Source organism: Paramisgurnus dabryanus, chromosome 1 (assembly GCF_030506205.2).
Source record: "Paramisgurnus dabryanus chromosome 1, PD_genome_1.1, whole genome shotgun sequence".
Classification (NCBI taxonomy): domain Eukaryota; kingdom Metazoa; phylum Chordata; class Actinopteri; order Cypriniformes; family Cobitidae; genus Paramisgurnus; species Paramisgurnus dabryanus.
The window spans coordinates 23291378-23319157 of NC_133337.1; the positions used below are offsets into that span (position 1 = coordinate 23291378).

A 27780-nucleotide genomic window follows, 5' to 3' on the forward strand; every position below is an offset into this window, starting at 1 on the left:
CGTTGATTGTCATTTTCTTGCAAAGTTGCACACAAACTGTTGAACTTCCAGAAATGAGATGTGTAACTTTATTTACATACTACACCAGTTAAATGTGAATGTTCAGTTTTAATTAAACACTAATTCTTAAAACGCTGTCAAAACAACATCGTTGCACAAATGTGTCAAACGTTTAATACAAAAAAGAAAAAAAGTAAAACTTTTTTAAAATAGCATTTAGGAACAATTTACAAATGTTTTTTTATAAAAAGGTATATTCCAGTATTTTTTTAACCCAGTGAAAAGTTAAGAGCTTGACAGCAAATCAGCTGTTACACAAGTTTGAGTTTTTTCATGGTTCTCCAGCGGTCCTTCAGGTTTACGGGTGTGCGGTCTTTAAATGGGAACGCCGAGTGAATTTTTCCCCATCGGCCCTCGCCGAAACGCAGCACGCCGTCCTTTAACCAGTTTGACTCTTCAACCGTCCACTTCTGCAACAACACCACACAAAACACAATTAAACATCCCTCATAACTTTAACCAGAAATCAAATTCAATTTATCTCTGAAAGAATTAATGACAACAAATTAGGGCTGTCACTTTTTATTCGATATTCGAATATGCATTCGAACATGACGTGAAATATCCGTATTCGAACTATAAATAAACCATCCGTTTTTTTAAATGCCATGTGTAGCGCATTTTTTACAGTAACACCTCGTAATAGGAAGGAGGCTGAGAGTGAGACCGACGACAGCAACTGTGCGCACGAGAGGGAATCAAATGGGACTAAAATGAACCTCATGTGCATGTCAAGATAGAATTATAGTTTGTATATAAAATGACATATTGTTTATAGTGTTAAATATTATAGCAGAATACCTTGTGTTAATACGTTCGCATTATGAAATTAGCATGTATGAAGATAATTTCATCATTTTTACAACGCAATGTAAACTTTATATTAAACAACAACAGCATTTGTCTTGTAAACGGATTTTAAATGATCATGTGCTGACTGTCGCGCGTCACATAGACGACAGATTCAAGTGAGATCTGATTAACTCATCTATAAGTTTAATTTCATCTTAAGTATCAAAGGGTTTGTGCTCTCTATAATTGAAAACGGGCAAGCAAACAGCACGCGCAGGGTTAATGTACTTGTGAATGATGGCTCACAAACGCGGGGGATAGGCTTTGTATAAGTGTGCTTGTTGTCAATGACAGTTCTGGTCACAAACACGCTCAAGCGTGGGATATGTGTGCTTGTAAATGATGGGCATTAAATCCGCGAAATTCCGCGGAGTTTTCTGCCGAAATCTGTGGGCGCGAATTCCGTTTGCGTCTGCATATACTCCTGCTCCTATTTAAGTTGTCACGTTATTGTTTGTAACTGTTCTGAATCATTTTTTTTATATATATAAGTTTGTTATTCATAAGTTGATAACCTGCTGTTTAAAACATTAAGTAAAAAGTAATCCAGACAACCCTGTGTATGACTGTCACTGTTAATAATTTTGTGATTGAATCTCCATTACGGTGGGTTTTTGATGCGCGTGGGGGGCGGCGCCTAGATATTCGAATATATTCGGATACATTGCATGATATTCGAAATCCGTTCGAATTAGATTTTTCTCAAAAGTGACAGCCCTACAACAAATATTCATTCTCACCTTTCTGGTTTGTTTCTCTTTACGTGATGAACCTTGAAACAGAGAAAGAGATGCAGGATGAAGAGATAAGCTTGCATTCACATCTTGAAATATTAGGAATGCACCACAGACTGTAAAAAATATGCAGTCGCCATCTTGGTAGCGTGTCCCCGCACATCACTCACGGATAACCAAAAATGGTTAAAGAGGCGGGACGTGAGTGAAGCTGAGGGGGCTGGTTGCTGAAACCACACCCACTAGCGCGACTCTTAATGACAGAAGGGAAGTTCACCCGTCACTCAAGTGGCCACGCCTTTAATTATGCAGAACTTTAAAGCGTAATATAATTTAAACCCATGACTTACAAAGAAGTTCACCGCCCTCACAGTTGTCATGATGGGCAAAAAACACATTTTGTACCAGGCTGTAAACAGATTATTTTCTGCTGTAAATGGGTTTGTGGGTATTGACTGACTTTTGGAGTGACCAGGGATGAATTGCAGTTTAAGTCACTTCTGTATTGGCTTCATCAGAGAGATCTATAGGTTGCCCCTCGGGATGCACTGATTTATCACCATATAATCACTTTCAGCAGCAATGTTTCAGGTGATGATCAGGGCAGATTATATCCTTATGATTAAATCAGAGCTCATGATGTGAGATTATTAGGAATTGAGTCAACAGAACTGCAGTTTGTACGCTCTGGACTCTTAGTTTTCATCATCATAATTTGAACATAATTTTGCACATATATGTAGTTTGTGTTCATCCCTTATAAACACAGCAACATCATCAGCAGCAGCACAAACTTCTGATCAGTGTTGTGTTTCTAATGGATAACCCATCTAACTAACTAACTACACATCACCTAAAGGATTACACATGAAAACATGATCAGTTAATAATACTGAAAGATTTACCTGCAGCGGGGCCAAACAACGACTCCTCATCACTCCAATCCTCACGAGTCCCTGAGATGTTCAGCCATCTTTTGGTCCTGTCACAAACATCAGAGTCCACACGCTTCATTCATTTATATGACATATGACACACACACACGCACGCACGCACGCACGCACGCACGCACGCACGCACGCACGCACGCACGCACGCACGCACGCACGCACGCACGCACGCACGCGCGCACACACACACACACACACACACACACACACACACACACACAATAAAACATCTAAGACAGATCAATGACCTCTCACGCTGTTTCTCTGTGTGTGTTTCTATGATGGAGGACAGATGTGAGTTCGTCTCTCGCTGTGAATCAGAATCTGAATCACTCACAATCCTCGGCCTGAAATACAGAAGATTCATGTAGAGAAGTCTTTAAAACAAACGACACTGATATAAACCCAGGTCAAAAAGACGTAGTATTTAATGTATTAAAAATATACTTAAAATACAAATAGTATGTTTATAATACATTTGTATTTCCAACATACTTATTTGAAGTGTATTAAAAATACGTTAAATTGCATTTAAACATATTTTTTAAAAGTATACTAGAAGTACACTTGTAATAAATATATACTTAAGTACATTTTTAAGAAATATGCTAAACTTAAGAATATTTTAAATGTATTTATATTAAGTGTACTAGAAGTACATTGGTAATAAATATATACTTAATTACATTTTAAAGAAATATGCTAAACTTAAGAATATTTTTAATGTATTTGTATTAAGTGTACTAGAAGTACATTGGTAATAAATATATACTTAATTACATTTTAAAGAAATATGCTAAACTTAAGAATATTTTTAATGTATTTATATTAAGTGTACTAAAAGTATGCTGGTAATAAATATATGCATAATTACACTTTTAAGAAATATGCTAAACACAAATGTACTTCTAGTGAAGTTTTAGTATATTTGAATAAACATACTTTTTTCAAAACATGATTCATTAATTGTAATAAGCTAACATTGAACTTTCCTCAAGCATTTCAACATTATATCATTCCGATTGCACAATAAACTATTTTTTCAAAGATTTGCTTAAAATCTTACGTTTGCTAGTGTTTAATTTCAAACAACACACGTGACACACGTGACTAAACCTGATTGGTTGTTGTCATAGTAACACGTCACGGTGCTATTTGAAACTTGTTCAGTTTAGTTCAGTTGTTCACGGTGCATGCGGTTGCTTGCATTAAACGTATAAACTGTTAAATTAGATGCCGACTCTGCATTAAACGTATTTATTTAATTAATCGGCGATCATATTTCACCAGAGGACTAAGATAAAACAACTCGATTTAAAATATGAGCAGTTTTAGTGGATCTGACGTTGAGGGAAAAAGTATTTCGCTTTTTGTTTGGAGATGAACGAGACAACACGAGGGTAAGTGATGACAGATTTTCACATTTCTTTATTTAGTTAACTATTAAATAAGTAAAACATTACATTACATTTAACCCAGCTTCTTTATGTTACGTTATGGTTGCGTGTGGAACATCTTTATTTTCTGACTAACGTTAGGCATTTCTCTTAAGCATTTCAGAAATCATTAAAACCTTTCATTTTTTTTAGCACAGCGACATAAATATGACCAACCAGATCCCAAGTAGACAGGAACAAATGAAGATATAGCGCATAGAAAGACTTATTCTTGGTGGTAAGTTTGTTGTTGCTATTTGATTTCACGTTTAAGTTTTTCTAATGTTTCTCTTGCAACGCTAACGTTAGTTTAAAATGAATGTTTGAGCTGTCTTACCTGAAAATACCATGATATGACCATATGGTTATTAGAACTCCAGTAATGTTCAATGGCTAATGTTTATATCAGTTCAATCTTGACAACCTTATTGTCTTTTTTGTTTATTTTTAAATGTATTTCTAATTACATATGGACACAAAAATGACATTGTAAGAAGGGATACTTTTATGAGAGATTGTAAAACTGCAGAGGCTGGGTTTGATTATATTATATTGTCTTAATATATTGTACTCGGGGTAAGTAAATCTTAAAACGAAAACAAATCATTATAATCATCATTTACCTGCCTGTTGTTTTTCAGATCAACTGCTATTGAAATTTTTGAATCGGGGCAAATGTGGAGTGAAGAAAAACGTTTGCAACACATCCATTCCAGATGGCTAATTTCTGTCCTTTTGAATTATTCTTATAAAAAAAAACGTTTTTTACTGTAAAGCTGTAAGGGACTTGGCCTAGTCATCATTGCACCATTTGGCAGGGCACCAGACTAACTTTTTTTACTAGGAGCACAGTGGCCCCCAACTGAAAATTTTAGGGGCGCAACCAGAAAATTTAGGGGCACACACGGTAAAACAACATGCTAACCAAATATTCACATGTCTACTAATTTAGACTGTATTACTAATAAATACTTTAATTATAGATTCAGAAAGTACAATGTGCTGTTTCAAATTAGTGTCATATCACAAAAAAAGGTCAAATTTGCTGGTCGCACATGTGCGACCGGATGTAAAATTCAGTGGCACACTCTCAAATTTAGGTGGCAAAATGCCACCATTTGATAGCAGTCTGGAGCCCTGTTTGGCATCATTTCTGATTTCCTTAAATCTCCTTAAACAGAGGTGAACCTTAAGTTTGCAAGACCACAATAGACAAACAATGGAAAATGATCTAGGTTCAAATAAAACACAATTATCAATGTAAAACATATCCTGTAATACACACAGGTTGCTTTATTTCATGAGCCTGTTCTAATCCTATCTTCATTCCCACTTGTAGAGTGCTCTGACAGATAAAACTGACACGCTTGATGAGGACACAGTCAAGCTTTAAAAGGTAAACTGAGAAGTTAACAAAACTTCCATACATGCATATCTATGCCAATTTATTTTAAACATGGATATCCAAATGTTCATTCATTATTGGTTAATTGGTATATTCTGTTTCCTTTTCACAGCCCGTGTGATAAAGCAGTCTTCAATTAATACGGTGTCTGAATTGCAAGAAGAAGTCACCCTCCACTTAAACATGTGACATCTAAACTGTTTTGTGTTTTAGTTCAGCTTTTTATAGGTTTATCTTAAGTTGGTTAAAGGCAGAGTGCACTATTTTTGAAAGCCAATGTTAACATTTGAAATTACCTAAACAAACATGCCTCTACCCCAATAGAATCGGGACCTTCTTTTGATAGAGCCACCACACACATACGCAACCCCGGCAAGGATGTCAGTTAGTAGACACGCCCCTTACTGCTGGTTGGCTACAAGTGTGTTTTGGTAGTCGGCCCAATTTCCTTTTCCAAAGCGTTTTTCAAACATTGTGCACTCCGTCTTTAAATTGCACTTAAACATTTTTTTTTCATTAACTTTTTATGCAGAGATTACATTATGATTATTATATAATCATTGCTTATGAATATTTAGTGATTGCATATTCATAGTGTACTTTTCATTAATACATTTAATGTTAATGTTGTACAGTTTGATAGAAGTAGCTCTGTAATTGCATTTCTCTGATATTTGTTTTATATGTTTCTCTTTGGTCAAGAGATTATGTATGTCTCTGTGCTTGATTAATTTACTTTAGGTATTTTTGTAATGTACACAACACAATATGAAGTATATTAAATTGTTCTGTATTCAAAATCTGTGTATGTGTCTTAAAATTTAATGATTTTAATATAACATTTTAAATATTAAAAACAGCTTTATAATAAAATAGAAGTGTAATGCTAATACATTTCTATTAATGTAATGCTAGTATATTTCTAATATGCTGAAGTACTATTAAAGTGTTCTAAAGCACAGTTAAATTAAGCTTTAAATGTATTCTAACTGTATTTTTAAGTGTATGAGAAGTGCATTTCAAATGAATTTTAAAGAAGTACACTTAAATTGCACTAAATATATTTGAAGTTGTTCCAATTTAACACAATTTCAATTTATTAAATATAATGCAAATAGATTAAAATTGACTTTAAATATATCTTGAAATGCATTTAATATATTTGAAGTGGGTTCAATATAATACATTTAATATGCATTTAGTATAGTAGCTTTTAAATATATTAAGTATGTCCCAAAAAATACTATTTAAATATATTTCTTTTTCACCTGGGAAACATTCATATTTTTTTTAGAGCTTTTGTTTTTGTGGGCTTTTCAGAATAAGACATTTAAATGCAAGCATTTATTTACTTCTATCAGTTATCTCTGTTTTAAATGTGACATGAACACAGTGCTTTTCACTCATTGATCTCAATCTTTGTCATGATCTTATTCAGTCTATATTAAAGATAACAAGATGATTTTTCACTGAATGTTCTTCACATGATTTAGAATGAGTTTATGTTACAGAAAATCAGTTTTAGTTGGGTTTTCACAGACAGGATCACATACTACAGACTGAATACAATCACAGATGCTCAGTTATGAAGATAAGAAGAGAAAGAGAATCACACATTCATTATTCTCCTCATCACCTCTTGTCTTTATGTTTCTTCCCGCCGCTGTTATGTGTCCCTCTCTGTTTCTCTGGATGTGAATGATTGACAGATGCTGTGATGTCATGATGAACTTCTGTCTGACGCTCAAAGTCTGAGTCTGAATCACAGACAACTATCAACCTGAAATACAAATAAAGTTTGGTTACAGTGCTCTTAATGTATTCACTTATTGACTGATTTGTGTTTATTGTGAATTAAACTAAAGTTACCGACTGCAGCTTTAACTAAAGTGAATCTGAAGTGACTTTATGACACTGAAAAGATACAAACACATTAAATATCATCTCTCAGATGATGAATGCACCTCTTGTCCTGTTGTTTGTCTGGTGTCTGATGTACAGGAGTCTCGGTCTCATCTTCTGTCTGTTGATCTGAATCAGATTCTGGACCAGGAGCAATTCTGTTCCTAAAAAAACACAAACACACTTCACATTTCTGTCCACAGATAAATAAATAAAAACAACAGATGAAGCAGCAGCTGTCTCACATCACTTTAGAGAAGTCCATGATGCACAACTAAAGTAATTCATGTAAACCCTACAGTATATTCACTAGAAGACTCATCTCATGTTTTAAGATGTGACGGATGCTTTTACAGTGGATTAAGTAAGGGATAATCCACGGCTAGCCATGCATTAATGGGTTTTAATGCACGACGTAGAGGCGAAGAACCACCCGACGCGTAGCGGAGGGTGGTTGCCTCTGCGAAGTGCATTAAAACCCTTTAATGCATGGCTAGCCGTGGATTATCCCGCTTATACCTTGGTTATTTGCCAAGTTAAAGCTGTAATTAATGTTTACAGTGTATTTTTTTAACAGACGGGTAAAAATGACGGTCATTTTCTTAAGTTAAGGCTCGCAGTCCGTCCGCTTAAAATAAAGTAGTGCCATTGTATTAGGGCTGTCAACGAATATTCTAAATTCGAATATATATTCGAATAGTAAAAAAAAAAACGAATTTCGAATATGAAAATTAATATTCGAATACATTTTTTTTTTTAAAGCCCGCGGTAGTAGAGGCGTGCCTGTCTGCTTTGTAAGTGGGCGCACTAATGCGCCTGGTTCAGGAACAGGTCACAGTAGTCACACTGTCTGTCACTGTTAAAAGTTGACGTGTCTTGCATGGAAGATGGCAGAAATTGAAAGTAATTTACGGGACTGACAATCGCATTCTACAACCGCATTAACTCCCGCAAACTGCAGTGACAACCGCGTTTACAGAAACTTTGCATGGTGTGTAGCCTACATAACCGAAATGAACAACTAGTTAATAAAGTGTTTAAACGTGCATCATGGACATGACAGGTCTCTCTTCTGAAGAAATAAATTATTACAAGGGGGAAAAGTCTTCTGTATGCGCGGTACAAAGAATGACAGAGGCACAAGCGTTTGCTGACTAGTGTTGCCAGATCTTGCACTAAAAAAACAGCGAACAAGAAAAATCCAATAATAAACCAAAATAAATCCAAACGCTTTACCTCAAAGATCAAAATATTGGGACAGGCACCTTCACATTTTAACAACACCAAAAACTTGATCGCTTCATGAGCCAAAAGCCATAAACGGTTAAGCGCTAAAATGGTATGTGAGTACAAAAAAGACGAGGACCTGGCAACACTGCAAGAGCGCGCGCAGCCTCACAAATGCGTACAATACACAATGACACGACGGAGGTTTATTGCAAAACATAATGCTCTTAAATTATTTTCATCAAAGCTGTGAGTGATAAGCATGTGAGACGGCAGACCGTTGCTATGGTTATCTCCGTGTCAATCATCATATTTTCACATTTAAATGCGGTTGTCACTCCTGAAAGTTTGCAGTGTGTACGAGACCACAATTGTGGAACTCCAGCTAAACAGTCACGTCAACACTTACTTTGCATCGCCCGCCACAAGCTATTTGTCTGCAACACAACAAGAGGTCATAATGGAGAAATTAATTTCGTTCATTTGTAAGGACATGAGACCGATCAGTGTCGTGGATGGAGCAGGCATCAGGGAGTTTTGTCAAGCAATGTAACCGAGGTACCATATCATTTTGATGTCTCTTAATTTACTTGTTTTGTGTATGTAATATACGTTGTCAAATATGTTTAAACTTAAATAGACTACCTATAGAAGTAGTTATGTCTCTTTATATTAATTTGTCCTGTTATTGACGTAATGCGTGGTTAAACGTCGTTAACGTCGTTGAAAAAATGGGCAACCAGATATTCGAATAGTTCGAATATTCGTGGGTTTTTTAGGGAGAATATTCGAACGTCATTTTTGAGCAATTTTGACAGCCCTACATTGTATTGCTTTTATTTTAATGAATTATCATATTTATTTAAATTCATTATTAAAAGAGCGAGACAGAGAGAACTGAAAGGACCCGAGGGAGAGAGAGAGAGAGAGAGAGAGAGAGAGAGAGAGAGAGAGAGAGAGAGAGAGAGAGAGAGATGCGTGAGCGAGTTACCTGTGGCTGTCTATCCCCTCGTTGCTTAAGCCAGGGAATTTTCCCGGGGCTTGAGCCCCGAATGTATTTTGAAAAGGTGATTGACAAATATGAAACCGGACAATGGCCTATGTAAACCTTTTAAATCATGTTGTATTTTTTCATTGTGCTTTGGCTTTACTGCATACAGTCTGTCAGAAATAGACATAGGGCTAGGTCTTAAAAAAATCTAGCCTATAGAATACGTTTCTTTGCTGTCGGTAGCCTATGGGCTACTATGGGCTACTCCCATAGTAGCCCATAGTAGACACCAGACAAACAACAGGACAAGAGGTGCATTCATCATCTGAGAGATGATATTTAATGTGTTTGTATCTTTTCAGTGTCATAAAGTCACTTCAGATTCACTTTAGTTAAAGCTGCAGTCGGTAACTTTAGTTTAATTCACAATAAACACAAATCAGTCAATAAGTGAATACATTAAGAGCACTGTAACCAAACTTTATTTGTATTTCAGGTTGATAGTTGTCTGTGATTCAGACTCAGACTTTGAGCGTCAGACAGAAGTTCATCATGACATCACAGCATCTGTCAATCATTCACATCCAGAGAAACAGAGAGCGACTCCAGAGCCTATGGGCTACTCCGTTTCTGCCACTCTGTTGAATATGCAACAGGTAGGGGAGGAGCTAACGAGATCTTATTTAGCTACGGGAAAGGAAACACTGATCTACAAAACGGTAACTTGAAAAAAGTATCTTTAATATTTAAATCAGATAATTTAACGCATTATTACATTAAACGTAATAATATAAAACATAATACCATGAAACAAAATAATATTTATAAAAACATCCCCAAAATAGCCCCTGTAATCTTTTCTTACACTGAACTCATTATTTATTCAATTACAACAGCCAATGGCAAGTCTCCAGCAGCAATACGTTTATATTTAGTTTTAGACGTTCTGTATGGTGCATAAATAAGATGGTTATACAGTAGGTATACAGTATTGTAGGTTTATTTATCACTTGATCGTTATTCCTTCGGCGCAGCAGTTTAATAATCTAATTTTGGCGGTTATGTGACATCATCAGCTCATTCAGGTCATCATGTCTGAGTAAAACTCACGTGCAAAAATCTACTTGAGAGAAAAGTTCTTATGGAAATAATACTCCTGCGACCCGCCGCGATTAGGTGAGTACACTTTTATATGCTGCAGATCACGTTAATATTCTTATTATACACTTTATACACTCTTTGAGTGTTCCCTGTATTTAATATGGTCTGGGCTAAGCCCCGAATGTCCTTCAATGCTGGATACGCCTCTGCTTAAGCATATAGCTAACTTAATGATTCTTTAATTGATTTATTAAAATAATTTATGAATGACAGGCAACACTGACAGTGACAAGGCAATCTTTATTTGAACTAATCATGTCATTTATTTATTTATGTAAATTGTGAAATAAAACCGGCGCACTTTAAAAAGAGACGCACTTACGTCTCGCTCTGTCTCTCTCGCTCTCTCTGCAAGTGTAACTGTGTTACTATGGTTACCAATGTTTATGGTAGCGGATTAATTTCTAACTGTAATCAAACTGACTGGAACTACCTGTGCATTAAACGGTTTTGATGCACACCTTCCAGCCAATCAGAATCAAGTATTTAATGAGACCATGGTATAAAGGTGTTTATATGATCAGTATGTGGGATTTAAGAGTGATTTATAGTTTATAGTCTATGACCTGTGTGTAACTAGTCTTATTGAAGTAATATAATCTGTCTGAATGTGTGTTAATGTGATACTTGTTTGATTGTATATGGTTATATTCTGTCGTGATGCACTAGTTTGTATGTTGTTGTTGTTTTTCTGCCTCGGGACTACAGGTGAAAATTAGCATTTATGCTATAACCTGGCTCATTTACAGTCTTTACAGTAATGTTAGACTGTTCATTAATGTGCACTGTCCCGACTAAATAAATAAATAAATAAAAATAGCAGATGTAATCAGATTAACACAGAGAGGGAGCATCATGTAAGAGACCACTGGTGTAGAGGTTATAGCAAAATAATAGGGACTTTAAGCAACAGCTGGGAATGGAACGGCTACGGCGACTGGAAGTATACTGTCAGACTGCCGTAGCCAAGAACGTAAAAATCACTAAGCAACCGTAAACATGACAGCACAACGCGGTATTAATTCATTTATTAAGATACAAAAATATGTCATTTAAAAAAGCAAGAGAAGGATTGCTTTTGGCATTACATGACAATCTTTTGTCAGAAGAAGAGTTTTTACTATTGTATGATGTAAATAAGTCTAAAAACCTAGATTTAAGCAATACTGAAAATGTTGAATACTTAAAAATCTTTAAAAGTAGCTTACATTTAAAACATTTGAATGCATATTATATAAAAGACTTGAGGTAGAATCATAAACTGATGCAATTACAATGTCATATGCCATGAATCATAACATTTATTTACATAATCTGTCACATTGTAGCGACTACCACAAATCAGCTGTTCTCCCGTAGTAGACCGTTACAGTAGAACGTCGCAAAGTAGCAGTTAAATTCGCGCATGCGCAATACATCGCCAGAATGCCGTTGCCGTTCCACCAGAGGCTGTTGCTTAAAGTCCCTAATAAACGACCCCTCGGGGAACAAACCTTTTGTTCTGTCGTTTCTTTCTGTGTGTGTGACTGACAGACGGAGGACTGCTGTGACGCGCTGAAGTTTCTCTCGGTTTCTCTCCAGATGTAGATCTGCTGTTATGAGTTTCTCTCTGAGCTTCTGTTTGCTCCTCAAGTTCAGATTCTGGACTGCTGACAATTCTGGGCCTGAAAGATTTCAATGCAGAAAACCTTTAAGTATGGACTGAATGCATCACAAAAACAACAAGAGAGAAGAATAAAACAAAGAGCACATTTATGAACTTCACTGGTTTACAACATAAAGCAGATAATCTAAGTCTAGTTTATGTCTTGCTGTGTGCAGCTGTAATATTTTAAGATCATGGACAGTAACCAAATACAGTATAGAAAGATCCAGATAAAGGGTCTCTGCTTCACATCTTCAAGCTCTGGGGTTCTCAACCTTTTGTTCACGGCCCACCAATGATTGTTAAAAAAAAAACATCTGAGGACCACCCTTCCAAATATAACAGTATAAAAACAGAACAGTAGAAAATTGATGCCTTTTGCATCACTATGAAGTATATTCAAATTAAAAGCTAGCCCTGGGTGGTACCATGGTGTAGATGAATGAGAAATGATTTCAATGAATAACCCAAGCACAGGCGTCATTGCCAGTGTAAAACACTTGCACTGTCATATATTAAAATACATCAGCGCTCTTTGTTTTGCCCCCAAATGCACACAAGTAATGCATCTAAACATCTCTCAGGATCCTTACAGAGGTATTAAGCCACGCCCCTAACAACACAAATTCAAACAGTTATATCAGAATGTCATGGTGACATGGAGGTGGAAATCAGCCTATAGAAAATCATCATTGGCCACTGCCAATCCACTCCCTACCACCAAATAAAGTACCCTAGCAACAGAACAACAAAGACTTATATTTCTGCATCAGAAAATCATAGAGACACAGGGCTGGATTGTTTCTCTTGTGGTTGAAATAAATTCACAGATGCATCAGATGTCAAATTCACTCCCTAGCAACCAAACAAAGGTACCCTAGCAACAGATTAAAAAAGTCTGTTAGTCTGCCTTTAAAATGTCCACCTCCACTCCATTTATTATCCTAAATTAAATGCCCCTGTTTGAAGTCGTGAGCTGCATAAAGACACCTGTCCACCCCATACAATCAGTAAGAATCCAACTACTAACATGGCCAAGACCAAAGAGCTGTCCAAAGACACTAGAGACAAAATTGTACACCTCCACAAGGCTGGAAAGGGCTATGGTGAAAATGGCAAGCAGCTTGGTGAAAAAAGGTCCACTGTTGGAGCAATCATTAGAAAATGGAAGAAGCTAAACATGACTGTCAATCTCCCTCGAACTGGGGCTCCATGAAGGATCTCACCTTGTGGGGTCTCAATGATCCTACGAAAGGTGAGAAATCAGCCTAGAACTACACCGGAGGAGCTGGTTAATGACCTGAAAAGAGCTTGTGCCACCGTTTCCAAGGTTACTTTTGGTAATACATTAAGACGTCATGGTTTGAAATCATGCATGGCACGGAAGGTTCCCCTGCTTAAACCAGCACATGTCCAGGCCCGTCTTAAGTTTGCCAATGACCATTTGGATGATCCAGAGGAGTCATGGGAGAAAGTCATGTGGTCTGATGAAACCAAAATAGAACTTTCTGGTCATAATTCCACTAAACGTGTTTGGAGGAAGAAGAATGATGAGTACCATCCCATGAACACCATTCCTACTGTGAAGCATGGGGGTGGTATCATCATGCTTTGGGGGTGTTTTTCTGCACATGGGACAGGGCGACCGCACTGTATTAAGGAGAGGATGACCGGGGCAATGTATTGCAAGATTTTGGGGAACAACCTCCTTCCCTCAGTTAGAGCATTGAAGATGGGTCGAGGCTGGGTCTTCCAACATGACCTGAAGCACACAACCAGGATAACCAAGGAGTGGCTCTGTAAGAAGCATATCAAGGTTCTGGCATGGCCTAGCCAGTCTCCAGACCTAAACCCAATAGAGAATCTTTGGAGGGAGCTCAAACTCTGTGTTTCTCAGCGAGAGGCCAGAAACCTGACTGATCTACAGAAGATCTTTGTGGAGGAGTGGGCCAAAATCCCTCCTGCAGTGTGTGCAAACCAATTTTAGACCCCTACATGATTCCTAGGAGGGAAAACTTGCAAAATAGCAGGGTGTTCAAATACTTATTTTCCTCATTGTATATAGAGCTTTCACAGGTTAATTGTTTAAATCAGAAAAATGGGTGGACAACAAAAGTTGTAGAGTACAGTGGCTAAGATTAAACTGTACTAGCGAGCTTAACCAGCCTATAACTCTGCATCAGAACATTGTAGAGACATGGGGGTTATATTGTTTCACTTGTGGCTTGGAGTACAGATGTGGCCTTTAAAAATGCGCGTTTTCTCCCGCGGCATTCGCCAAATCGTCTCGCGGAGTCACGCAGAATTCTGCAAGTGTTTTCGGGGGGGCTACTTTCCCTTTTCCCTTAATGTGTTTCGCTTCACAGAAAATCCACCAGGTGGCGCATAAAAAACTACATTTTTATATGCGTTGTCATTGCGGTTGTTTCCAGAAGTTAATAAGGGCATTGCTGAATATTTAACATTTCTATTAAAACAGCAAAGTGACGTCAACCACTTCTTGCCAGCATAACAGCGCATACATATATTAAGATGACTGTACGTGCAATGGGCATTTATACTAAGTGCAACAAAGAATTTAGTGTGAGCCTAATACACTTAACTCTATTTACAATGAATATCTTAATTATTTGTGTTGTCGAATTTTGACACCGTTTCATTGTTTGTTCATAATATTAATAATTATGTCAGTTTTTCTAAAAGTATTAATATTTTAAAGAGATTCATGTGGTATAAAAATACATGTTTTAAAGTTAAAAATGTTGTAAAAATATATTAGTATTATTGTTCTTAATATATTAAGAACAATAATATGACACATGTATATTGCGCTAAATTGCTTTACATATGGAAAGAGGAATTCTTCTCAACCACCACCAATAAAGTTTAAAAAATATTCTTTAAAAACGGCGTTTAAACCCACGCAGAGCGAACAAGAAAACATGGGCCTATGCTTACATACTGTACAGTGGGCATATGATATCTTTATTTAGTTTGACATATTTAAAACTTTAATAATACCTTTCTTGCGCATATAGGCAGTCAGTGTTATGATTTTTTTTAATCCTTTTAGCCGTTATTCATAACAGTAAAAATATTCAGTGGCTTTGTAAATATATTACTAAAATAATGGATTAAAGTAACTTTATAAAATCTCTTAATGTCACTTATGTATTTTTTAGTTGGTCAAAACAAAATAAATGGCTAGAAATAGAACAGACATTTTAATTTAAAACGTACATATATTATAGGCGTATATTATAGGTCCTTCCAGATATCTTATCTCAGACGTTCGCAGTCAACACTTTTAAAACGTATTTATATAAAATCTAATATATATATTAAAAAACAAAGTTTTAAGTTAAGACAATAATAAATATGTTTATTTTTATTGAAAGAAAAACGTAGAAAATGTTATTATGGGTATAGTTGATGCAAATAAAGTGTGCAGTATACAATAAATGCAAACAAATTATTTCTAAAAGTGGCAAGATTTTAAAAAGATAAAGGTGGTATAAAGAAAGAAATGAGAAAAGTAGAGGTATGCAAAAGAGCACAGTTTAGTTATTGTTAATTAAAGCGGTTTTATACACCTTTGTTTGAATTGACAAGCATTTTATTCGCCACTTTCAACACATTTTGTGGTTGATTTACTGATTTATTACAGAAAATTGTTGTCAGAAGCAAAGCTATTGTACAAAGCATCTTTATATGTATGTTTTAAAGTTAAAAATGTTGTAAAAAATATATTAGTATTCTTTTATATTAAGAATAACAATATGATACATTTATATTGCGCTAAAATGCAATATACATTATTCTGCAATATAAATTATTCTCAACCACCACCAATAAAGTTTAAACATTATTCTTTAGAAAAAAAACGGCGTTTAAACCCGTGTTGCGTGGAGCGAACAAGAAAACATATGCTTACATGCTCAATCGGCATATGATATCTTTTTTATTTAGTTTTACAGTTTTAAAAGTGGCAAAAAAGTTCTTAAAATCTAATGAATACTGGTTTTGTAAAATGTATATAACTGCAGATGCGTGCGTGGGATCCGGGCAGGTATCCTTTCCTTCAGACCTTGAAGCATGGTCGCGGGAAAGCGAGAAATATATATTTTTTAAGTACAAATATTTTGCACAATTGATATATTACTTATGAATATTTTAGGAAATTATTTTTGACACACGTAGGTTATTACGTGTGTTTTGGATTTTAATTTCATTACTGTCTGTGCCTATCCGTGGCCTCATCCGAGCGCACTTTCTTTGCCTTGCGTCTTTTGAAGACATTGGTAAGCAGCACCATGACCCAGAAAAGACTCACACACCTTCCCCTGATGCATGCCCACACAGAAATACTGAACTTCCTGGACATTCGTCCCCTAGCTCATGAAAACGCGAGTTTTTTCTGCGCGAGTAAAGAGCGCATTGATAATATGCGTATTAACGGAATGACAACGCGGGTTTGTTTATTACATACATGGATGCGCAGCAGCACAAAAACGCTTTTTAATATGAAAAATTAAAGGATTAAAATGTAACAGATTATTATTGAGTCTCTTGGACATAAATGATGACCAATTATGAGAGGTTAGAAGGCTTAAATAGCTGCTTCATCTGTAAGTTCATCTGTAAGCTAAGTAAATAAATGCTTTGTTTTAAACAAATGCATCTACTTTTAAATGTTTTTTTTTAAATGCTACCCAACGGATTTATTGTATATAATGACTCTGCACCTGTAGATATGGTGAGATGAGAAAACATTTTAAGTAATTCTTTAAAAAAAAACATTTCGATGTCCAAGTGCTGAAATGGCTCTCCACACGTTTGTAAATTCTTTATCTTTTGTTTGTAACAAATAAAGTATTTTTACAGTACAAACCTTATAAAGCCTATTCTAAAAATGTAATTATACACCATGTATTTCTTTATAAAAGTATACAATATCAGAACTAAACCCATCATTATTTTTGTTCAAATTATGAATTATTTATAAGTTTAAAAAAGACAGTAATAGTACTATTTAGTAAAAAAAAGATCTATATAAAAATATACTAGGTATGTTAATGTGAGAATGTTTTACATCTGTCGTGTGATTCTAACTTAAAAACGAAAGTAAAATATGTTCGTCCGCATGGACATTGAAAATTGTGAAGTTTAATTAATATTATATGTTGTTATAATATTATATGTTGTATGTAAATTGTAACGAAAGTAATTCCCCCTGGGATAAGTATTTTTGCTTCTGATTAATAGCGTATATTCATCTGAGAACTGATGATGTCTGTGTGTTTCAGACCCTGGCTGTGTGCCCTGAAGTGTATATGACAATAAAGTAGTAAATCTCAATATATTTATTTTTAAAATGTATTTTAAATAGGCCTATAGGCTCATAGGTTTTTTGGTAAAAAAAATTCACAGCACCCCCTGTTCAAAATGACTTCCAGCGGCCCTGCCTTGACGCTTTGTGTGTTCGACTTTAAATGGTGCGGCGCTGACTTGTCGGCGTATGACATCAGAGTACCGCGAGAGCAAAGGTAAAGTCGGACCATTTGTAACATTTCGACTTGCTCTCGCGGTACTTTGATGTCTTCGTTGCCGAACTGTCTGCGCAGCATAGAAACGCCCTTTGACTCTTTAAGGCAAAGTACCAGCAACATGAGCAACAAGGGTTAAAACATAACCCTTTCATTGTTAAGTATGAGAAATTAAAATGAATTAAATCACGTTTAAACGCCACAGAGATATCAGAGCCAGCAGTCGATTTCTGATGCGCTTGCCGAGGCTGCGCTGGGCGGGGTGTGAGCGCTTAAGCGCCGGTGATTTTCTGGAGCTCATATGGAGCTCATCTCCGTCCGAAAGTGTCAGAGCACACGTTTAAATAGACGCTATCTTTATTAACCGACCGCATATTTAAACTTTAAGCACATACATTCACGCCTGAACAACTCTTACAATTACATTTTGTGACCAAATAACAGTAATATTAGGAGCATTTTGCTGTCAGAAAACATAGCTGTCATAACTCCACATATTTACCTGATTTGTCTTAATTAGTTCAGTCAACATTAGCCATTCTGAATGTTGACTGGATTTGAAAATAACCATTCATTTAATGTTTTAAACACAGATTTATCTAGATTTAAAATAATATGTCTTCTCAACTAGCTCAAACAAAAAAATTGGTTTAACTTATATATTTTTGCCCGTCCAACATTTCATTAATTGGATTTTTTACAGTGTAGGTTATATCAACATATGTCAAATTAAGTTACCTGATATCCACTTAATTTTATAAGTTATAAACATTCATTTAAAATAACATACAGCGTATGTATTAGGCCTATTTGCTTAAATTACATTTTAACAAAGAAACTGCAAGGGTTGATATTAAAACCCAACACGCTGCTGAAAACTGGATAAACCGGTTTTCTTTGATGAGGTGATCGATTAGCATTGGGGGTTGGCAAAGAATTGGCAGACCTAGGAGTGGGTGGTTTTTAATTTCTTGACTCTGTGTCACTGGTAGCTGCTAAAACAAGCAGCTAAACCATGTACAATTAATTACATTTTGGAATTATCTTCCTTCATGTCTTTTTATTTATACACTGTAAAAAATATTTTCTGAATTTTTAAGTAAAGTTAGCATTAAATATGTTTTACAAACAATTGGTTTACAAACTCTGGGATGTTTGTGATTATCATCATTCAGAAAAGTGGTGCTTGTGTTTAGACTTGTGTTTTACGTGATTAAATCAGGAAGATTACATTAGTTTCTTTTCAGTGTTGAACAGTTTGTCATCAAAATGCAAAAATATAGTATATTTATAAACATCGCTGAAACAAAGAGTGAATTAAAATTAAAAAAGTAATAAAGTTAAAGCTGCTGATAATTTTGTTTATATTTACTAGCCTTTTCTGAGTGAAAAATGCTTAGATTTTGTTAAGTAGCCTAAATCCTACTCCAATTTATTTCAGTGTAGGTTTCTCATTTTTATCAGCTTTCTTTTGCTTTTTAAAGGGCCGTCTACCTTTGCTACCACCAGTGCTTTAATGTGGGCCGGTAGGCGCCAGTACTCAGTACCGCCACTTCCAAATATAGCTCTTGAGCGTACCACTCTCCCTGCGTCCAGAACGTACTTCTAGCGTACCAGAACGCTCATTTGCACATCTGTTTAAATCAGAGGCTTAATTTAATTATTTGGCTGCGCTGCCGCTTTTCAAAGCGCCCTTCACAATAGCTACCTAATTCGTCCCACCGAGAGCAGAGACTACATTACCCATACACCATTGAGTTTTACAAGTTAAAAGCGCATGCGTAGCTTTTGCTGCTGTCAATAGGCTTGTTCGACTTCATGCGGCGCCCCGAGAATCGACAGCCGGAAGACGTCACAGTATCGCGAGAGCGAGGCGAAATATGATTTCTTGAATCATTCTCGCGGTACTCTGACGTCATCCGGCTGTCGGTTCTTGCGGCGCCGCATGAAGTCGAACAAGCATGGTGTTAACAACGTGGTTTGGAGAGGTGTGTGAAACGCGCAACCATAGCTGCTCTAATACTTAATATGGCCTCCTGGTTTTAGACTCTGAGGAGTAAAAGAACAAGGTCAGAATCAGAGGACTCTCGCTGGCTGACATCCCACCAAGCCAGAATGATATCGCTGCAGGTCAGATGCAAACTTGTTCCAGTACCCTTTTGTAGGTACGTGACAATCTCTGCTGTCGCGGCTGTCAGCTTGGTTCCCCTCGACGCAACTTCGGATTTCCTCAGACGATGTGCAGTGTAAAAACATTATTGAAATTGTATTACACATACTTGCTAAACTACAAGTGAACGAAATTTCAATGAATTTGAACGACGCGCACAGGAGTTTTACCACACGCAAAATGGAAAACAATGGGACAAAATAAAGTGATGACTTTCGAGTTTCAAATGGCCAATATTTTGTTATTCTTGAACCCATAGACATGGTCTTGGTGTCCAGAGAGTATCTTTGCCCGACAGCGACAATATGTTATTAAAAAATAAATTACATCATTATGGATAAATGAGTGCTTGCAGAATATATATATATATATATATATATATATATATATATATATTTGAGAATGCTTATCAGTACTTTTTTGTTTCTTAAACTTTAAAGATGAATATTCTCCTTTAGAGATGGGCAATTTTCAGCAATAGCACATTATATTCAAAATTTTGAGCTCATAAAAAAGATTTTTCGCTTATTTAAATGACTTTTTTATGTTTTTATGCATGTTTAGTTTTGGTGCAATTTCATCAAAAGCTTGTAATTAGGAAATACACACAACATGCTTAACGTATATTTTATATATGTTAAAAATGTTGTAAAAATTGCGTATTCTTATATAATAAGAATAACAATATGATATATTTATATTGCGCTCAAAATGATTTAGAAATGGAAAAAGGAATTCTTCTCAACTACCACCAATAAAGTTTTAAAATTCTTCTTTAGAAAAACGGCATTTAAACCCACGTGCACCGAACAAGAAAACGTATGCTTACATACAGTCCGTGTATGATATCTTTTTTATTTAGTTTTACATATTTTTATTTATATGCATTTAATAATAGTCTACCGTAAGGTCATAATGTAGCTACACACTGTTAAAATTGATTCAGTGGCTTTGTAAATATCTCTAAAATAAATGATTAAAGTAACTTAATAAAATCTCTTAATGCAGTAATGCGATTTTTTTAGTTGGAAAATAAATTACTAAAAATAGAACAGATATTTTGTGTAAAATGTACATATATTATTTGATGTATACGCCTTAATAATATAAGTATTACATTTACAGATTATTTTAGTCAATATATTTAAAAAGGTCAGAGTAATATATTTAAGTTTTTAAAACTGTAATAATTGCATATTTCAAATTATTATTATTTCTATTTGACATAAAAAATGTGTTAGTTTTACGCCTAACTTGAAGTATGATTTACTTATATTTTCACATTGATATTATTTGAGTAAATGTAGGCAAAAAATTAATTAATAATAAGTAGAAAAAATGTCAATTTTAAACAATCACATAGCCAACGGTTTTTAATCGGCAACAAAGAAACTGCGCATTTTGCCGATGACAAACACCTCAGAAACTCCTCGAATTTATGAATATTTACACTCACAATATGATTTTATTTCCTTAGTACAAGTGTAACATATTATACAAATTCTCAGTGAAATGTATTAAACACCAATGCATACTTTTTATCGTGTTTCATACAATGTAAAGGGAAACATGATAATATAAAAAGTAGCCTACTGTTCAGTAATGCAGAAAAGCGCACCACAACCATGTTAAAGCTATTAAAACGTTCAGATGCAAAAATGAACTAAATGTAAAATTAGATAAACTAGTTAATGATATTGCGTAAATGCGCTCGGTCTCTTCAAAGGTCTTCGCGAATTATTTTGTTATAAGACTCGATTATCATACATCACGTCTCTTCTACTGTAAGTACACGGAAAAAAATAAGACAAATGATGCGCGTTTGAGTCGGATTTTTATGAAGAATATGTGACTGTTTATGTAACTGGCAAAAGAAAACTTCGCCAACAAAATGTTTGCCAAAAAGCATGCATTTGTATGACATCAAAGTCTATCGATAATCCGTGTCATGTTACTTCAATATCATACAGTATACGCTCAGCATGAAGTCGAGCACACACATTGTCGTCAGTATGGCCTACAAGAAACACGCCTGCCCTCTACAGGTTTTTATATTTCCTGCGTCCCCCACCGAACCCCCCTTTTGCGGGATCTCGCAGAATTTCGGAAGTCTCCGCGGCATTCTGGTCTCAGAGACGCGCATTTTTAAAGGCCACATCTGTATAATCACTGTTGGATGACAATTCACTCCCTAGCAACTAAACAGAGGTCCCCTAGAAACAACAACAAAAAAATGCCTATATCTCTGCGTCAGAAAATCGTAGAGAAATGAGGGTTTGATAATTTCACTTAAGGCTTTAAATTTTTTTTTACAATCAAATCATCTAGCAGGTCATTGAAGGGCTGAGACTCACCTCTTGTTGCGATGCTTCTTTGCATGCATGTGACTGACAGACGGAGGGCTGCTGTGACGCGTCTGACGTGCTGGAGTTTCTCTCTGTTTCTCTGCATGCACGTGACTGACAGACGAAGAGCTGTTTTGACGTGCTGGGGTCTCGTTCTGTTTCTTTGCATGCGGGTGACTGACAGACGAAGAGCTGCTTTGATGGGTCTGACGTGTTGGAGTTTCTATCTGTTTCTCTGCATGCGCATGACTGACAGACGAAGAGCTGCTTTGACGTGCTGGGGTCTCATTCTGTTTCTCTGCATGCATGTGACTGACAGACAGAGGGCTGCTGTGATGCGTCTGATGCACTGGGGTATTGCTCTGTTTCTTTGCATGCGTGTGACTGACAGATGGTGAGCTGCTGTGACGCATCTTACGCACTGGAGTCTCTGTCTGTTTCTCTGCATGTGCATGACAGACAGACGGAGGGCTGCTTTGACGCGTTGGGGTCTCTGTCTGTTTCTCTGCATGCATGTGACTGACAGACGACGAGCTGCTTTGACGCGTATGACGCTTTGGGGTCTCTGTCTTTTTCTCTGCATGCGCATGACTGACAGGCGGAGGGCTGCTTTGACGCGTTGGGGTCTGGTTCTGTTTCTCTGCATGCGCATGACTGACAGGCGGAGGGCTGCTTTGACGCGTTGGGGTCTGGTTCTGTTTCTCTGCATGCACGTGACTGACAGACGGTGAGCTGCTTTGATGCGCCTTACGTGCTGGAGTCGCTCTCAGTTTCTCTGCATGAGAGCTGCTTTGACGCGTCTGACGTGGTGGAGTTTCTCTCGTTTGCTCTGCATGCGTGTGATTGACAGACAGAGGGTTGCTTTGACACGTCTGACGTGTTGGAGTCTCTTTCCGTTTCCCTGGATGTGTGTGACTGACAGATGTAGAGCAGCTGTGACGCGTCTGACGTGTTGGAGTCTCAGGATGAGACTCTGGACTAAGAACTCTGCGTCTGGAAAAGACATTTCTATTTCAAGTAACTTTTTCTGAAATGACCAATTAAAGGAGGAGTGCACGATTTTTGAGAAACGCTTTAGAAAAGGGAGTTGGGCCGAGTACCAAAAGACACTTGTAGCCAATCAGCAGTAAGGGGCGTGTCTACTGAACAACATTATTGCCTGGGTTGCGTATGTGTGGGACGGGTCTATCAAAAGAAGGTCCAGACTCCATTGAGGTAGGGGCGTGTTTGTTTAGGTGATTTCAATTGTCAAAATTGGTTTTCAGAGATCGTGCACCCCACCTTTAATTGTGCACAATAAAACCAGGACTGCGAGTAAGGATGGTAGATAGGGTTCATTGACATACCTGCCAGATTGTGTCCGTGGAGAGGATCTGACCGGCGTGATCTGTGTGGACTCTTCATCTTGTGCCATGACATCATCCTGAGACTCGTTCTCACTGACCTGGCTGTCATCCTCCAGTACTAAGCGAGATATGGTCATTCCATTGTAGCGGGGCTGTACAGGAGCACACTGTTCTCCGGGGACCTCCATGTCCTTCACAGCCTCAGAGTCCTGCTCTCGGTTGTTCTGTAGCTCCAGGTGGACCTCCACATCCTTCATCCTCTCAGAGTCCTGGTCTGTGTCATTTGACTCCGGCTGCGTCTCAGACAGCACCAGATGAAGCTCGGTGTCGGTCTGTCTCTTGTACTCGAGCAGGGCTTTATTCTCCACCTCCTGCTGCAGCTGTGAGAAGGGGACGCTCACCCCGTACACCTCGCTGAGTTTACTGTAAACCAGACGCAGATTCTGCAAACTCACATGCGCTGAGGCCGCAGGAGGTAACGTTGAGCTAATGCACAGAAAATACATAAAAATAACACAAGAATGACAATCATACGGCAGTCATAGACACATAATCAGCAAATACTGTATGACATTATCACTACAAACATGGAGTACAAGAACATATCTGATTGACAGCTCTAATGCAAACAGATGACATAAAACACTGACAGACTGATATGCACAGGCCACAGATCAGTGTTTGAGTAGTGATGTAAAGAGCGTCTGTACCCAGATGGAGGTGATGTGGAGCAGATGTTGGTGTTTTCTGCTGTATTGTGATTCTGTACAGAGCCGCTGATCTGAGGAGACTCATCGCTCGCCGTCCGTATTTCTCGACTCATCAGCATCTTTAACACAAACACACAATCATCTTTATAATGATGTCAAATACATCTTAGATGTCTTGAGGGGGAGTAAATAAATTCATTTTCGGTAAACTCTCCGTTTAATCCAGTCATATAAAGTTATAAAATATAAATGCCATCCTGCAAGGATCTATTCTTGTAGGCAAAACACAAAAATGTGTTTAAGCATTTCAGTTTTCCTCTCAAAATCAATGTTGTTGTTTTTTTAATGGGGTTTAAATAAGATCTTGGGGCAACACAAACTCAAGATAATTTAACATTTCAATATGCAAAATAAACACACATGTGCCTTTTTTAACACTTTACGTGTCTTAAAATGTGCGATGGCTTAAAAGTTGCTACATGGGACCACAGATGTTAAACATCATCATGCATGAAAAACTCAAAAACATGGACAATTCCCAAAAAAGATTCATCCTCTATTTCTTTGGTGGTGATGATGTTGGAGTCGAATGTCTGTGGTGTAGTTTGCTTGTAGCTGTATGTTCATTAGTAAATTAATTTAGACTTCAAAAAAGTTGTATTTATTTGTGAAGATGATCTTAATGGAGAAAATCTGTAAGTGTTTTAAATTTTTATTTATCGCAGAATCCATAATCCCATTGATTAGATGTTTATGGAGCCCATGTGAAGATAACTTCCTATAAAAATATCTCATCACGTGCTTAGCTTTTATAAGCAATAAAAATACTTTAAAAGCTCCTTAGTTTTTTTTAAAAAAAAAACATTGACAAATTACATCACAATAATATCCACAAATGATTATCAAACGTGTGATCCTGTTTTGTTTTAAATCTACTAACAGCCTGATATGAAAACAACATAAGTCTGAAATGTCCTCACGAAAAAAAAAGAGACAAAACTGGAACGACCTAAGTAAGCCTGTAACACTGCTAACCTAGAGGTTTATATTTATCATATAAAACATCATGAATAGAGAGATTAATAAGAGACGGATCAGACCTTGATGAGGAAAGGTTCAGGAATACTGTAGAGTCTCTCAATGAAATCCAGCATGTCCTGTTTAAAGTCACTGTATGAATTTATCTGCAGTATTGAATGAGAACGACGCCGATTTCTGATCAGATTCATGTACAGCTTCTTCTAACAAACACAAAATAAACAACACGTTAGAAACCAGTATTAAAAAAGACAAGAAGCAGAAGAAACTCACATATAAACTTGTAAAGGGTCGTTCACATTTTAATGATAAATATAACAATAAATATATTAGCATCCACACCACTGTGTGATAACTTTATGTTGATTCACTCCTGCGCAAATTATTTATCTTAATGGCATTAACTAATATTATAGATATCCTTTAATTAAAAACATATGCAATTGTTTACATCATTGAATGTTTGCACTGTATAACTCAGACCTCAGAAATCTCTTTTCTAATAGTTGCTACTTGATATTAACCTAAACTTGACCAATAGTCGGTTTTACTGATATTTAAAACTTATTTCATTTGAATTTTAAGTCAATTGTAAAATATTTACAGAATACTGCCCCCAAACTCCACCTCAATCATGTTTGAAACCGTGTCTGCACTTTAACATTTCATAGCTATGAGAAGTTACCTTGCCAGCTGAATCCATCCCTTTGGGAAAGTGTTTATGGATCATCTGCTGGGCTCTCTCAAACTCTCCACCCTTGATACAAACAATAACCAGCTGCAAAATAAACACAATCATCTGTTAAGTGTCTTGAGGATATTTAACACCCAGTATTTATAGATCATGTGAATGTCTTTGCAGTGAAGAATACACTTTATACTGGTTTATAGTATAGAGCTGATAATATAGGTGTACTATCAAGTGTAGTGTACATGCAGTGTGCAGAGCATTATAAGAACATCTATCGATGCAGAATAGATCTAGTAGCACAATCTGAAGAGCTGGGTTAGTTTTAGTTATGATCTCACCATCTCTTTGATAGAGTTTGATATGTGATCATGGTCTCGCTGAGGGACTTTCATGTCTCTGCATATGGACTTCAGTACATTGAGAGCAGACTCAAGAGGAGTCAAGGGGTCTTCAAACGTGATGTCTACACCAGAAACAATCACAGACATTACTCTCAACATCACAAACACACATCTGTTATCATCTGATCACGTGCTCTCACTCACCGAACCGATCTCCATGATTGATCCTGGACAGAAACTGCAAGAAGCGAAGCTTGACAATAATGTCACTGCGTCCATCCATGGGTCTGACCACCACATCTGCGAGTTTACATAATGCATGAACAACATCATAACCTGACTAAAATTAACCGTGGTTTATTTGTTTAACTATGACATTTTAAGTGAACCAAAGTTTGAATCTTAACACAATGATCTTTACGGTGTTATTGGCGTAATTCGTAAGTTAAGCTACATGCTAAAGCTAACACACATGCGCGCTCGTGCTCATGTAAACAAACTGGCGCTCGTGACACTTACCCTCAACAATGTTAATAAACTCCGTGAACGCTGTAAAATTTCCATTTCTGAAGGCGTTAAAGGCTTTAAAGACCTGATAGTCAAAATACCATCTGTTCAGTATCTGCTCGTAATGAAGACTGTCCGAACTGTTTCTACACTCGCTCATTCTGGCGGGTTTAACGCGAACGCGCCACAGCGCGCAACAACTTCCTCAATGAACGCGCATTGAAATTCCACCGCGAAAAGCGATGCAAAGCCTACATTAAGGTGGGCGGGACACAGCGTAAAACCTCGCATCTGATTGGTCAGGAGTGACATAGTTATAATAAAAAATACTTCATAAAACATTTACACACAACGGAAACTGGTCCGGATTAAATTTCAGATGAAAAACCGAGATGAGCTGGATTTTAGGGACTTAATTTTTGCCATTGCAAACTCAAACGCATTGTAATTATACAGTTAAATCTGAGAGAGGACTATGAGAATTATTCTTGTTTTAATTCTAACATAATAACTTGTTTTATTCGGGTTTAGATAAAATTAAATCTCAATGTAGTCTACTTTTCTGTATGTTTTGCTGTTTTTGCTGATCTAAATGAACCATTTGATGGCAGCAGCACTCTGTGATGTTTTGCACTGCTAGACTTATATAATATGATGATAAAAGCTTCACATTTCAATTCATACGACATTGGAAACAGATCTAAAAAAAACATATTTTAGTTT

General features: G+C 36.6%; 1 protein-coding gene and 1 long non-coding RNA gene across 3 annotated transcripts; one reads left to right on the top strand and one right to left on the bottom strand.

Moving 5' to 3' along the window:
- Positions 1 to 54: 54 nt before the first annotated feature.
- terfa (telomeric repeat binding factor a) lies at positions 55 to 27297 on the bottom strand. 2 transcript variants are annotated; one of them, XM_065290079.2, is made up of 15 exons: positions 27070 to 27297; positions 26755 to 26850; positions 26548 to 26672; positions 26204 to 26296; positions 25581 to 25718; positions 24481 to 24599; positions 23771 to 24256; positions 22434 to 23417; positions 12212 to 12382; positions 7402 to 7503; positions 7074 to 7217; positions 2845 to 2943; positions 2552 to 2628; positions 1653 to 1684; positions 55 to 470 (listed from the first exon to the last, which is right to left on the bottom strand). In XM_065290079.2, the coding sequence occupies exons 1-15, from the start codon at positions 27215 to 27217 to the stop codon at positions 312 to 314; spliced, it is 2973 nt and encodes a 990-aa protein (XP_065146151.1). In that variant the 5' UTR covers positions 27218 to 27297; the 3' UTR covers positions 55 to 311. The 2 variants fall into 2 exon arrangements, with proteins under 2 accessions (XP_065146151.1, XP_065146150.1); XM_065290078.2 differs by having other exon boundaries at positions 25581 to 25721; positions 27070 to 27296.
- LOC135779361 (uncharacterized) lies at positions 3632 to 6380 on the top strand. The gene is made up of 3 exons (XR_010544777.2): positions 3632 to 3996; positions 4186 to 4270; positions 4674 to 6380. It is a non-coding gene; the product is annotated as an uncharacterized lncRNA (long non-coding RNA).
- Positions 27298 to 27780: the final 483 nt, after the last annotated feature.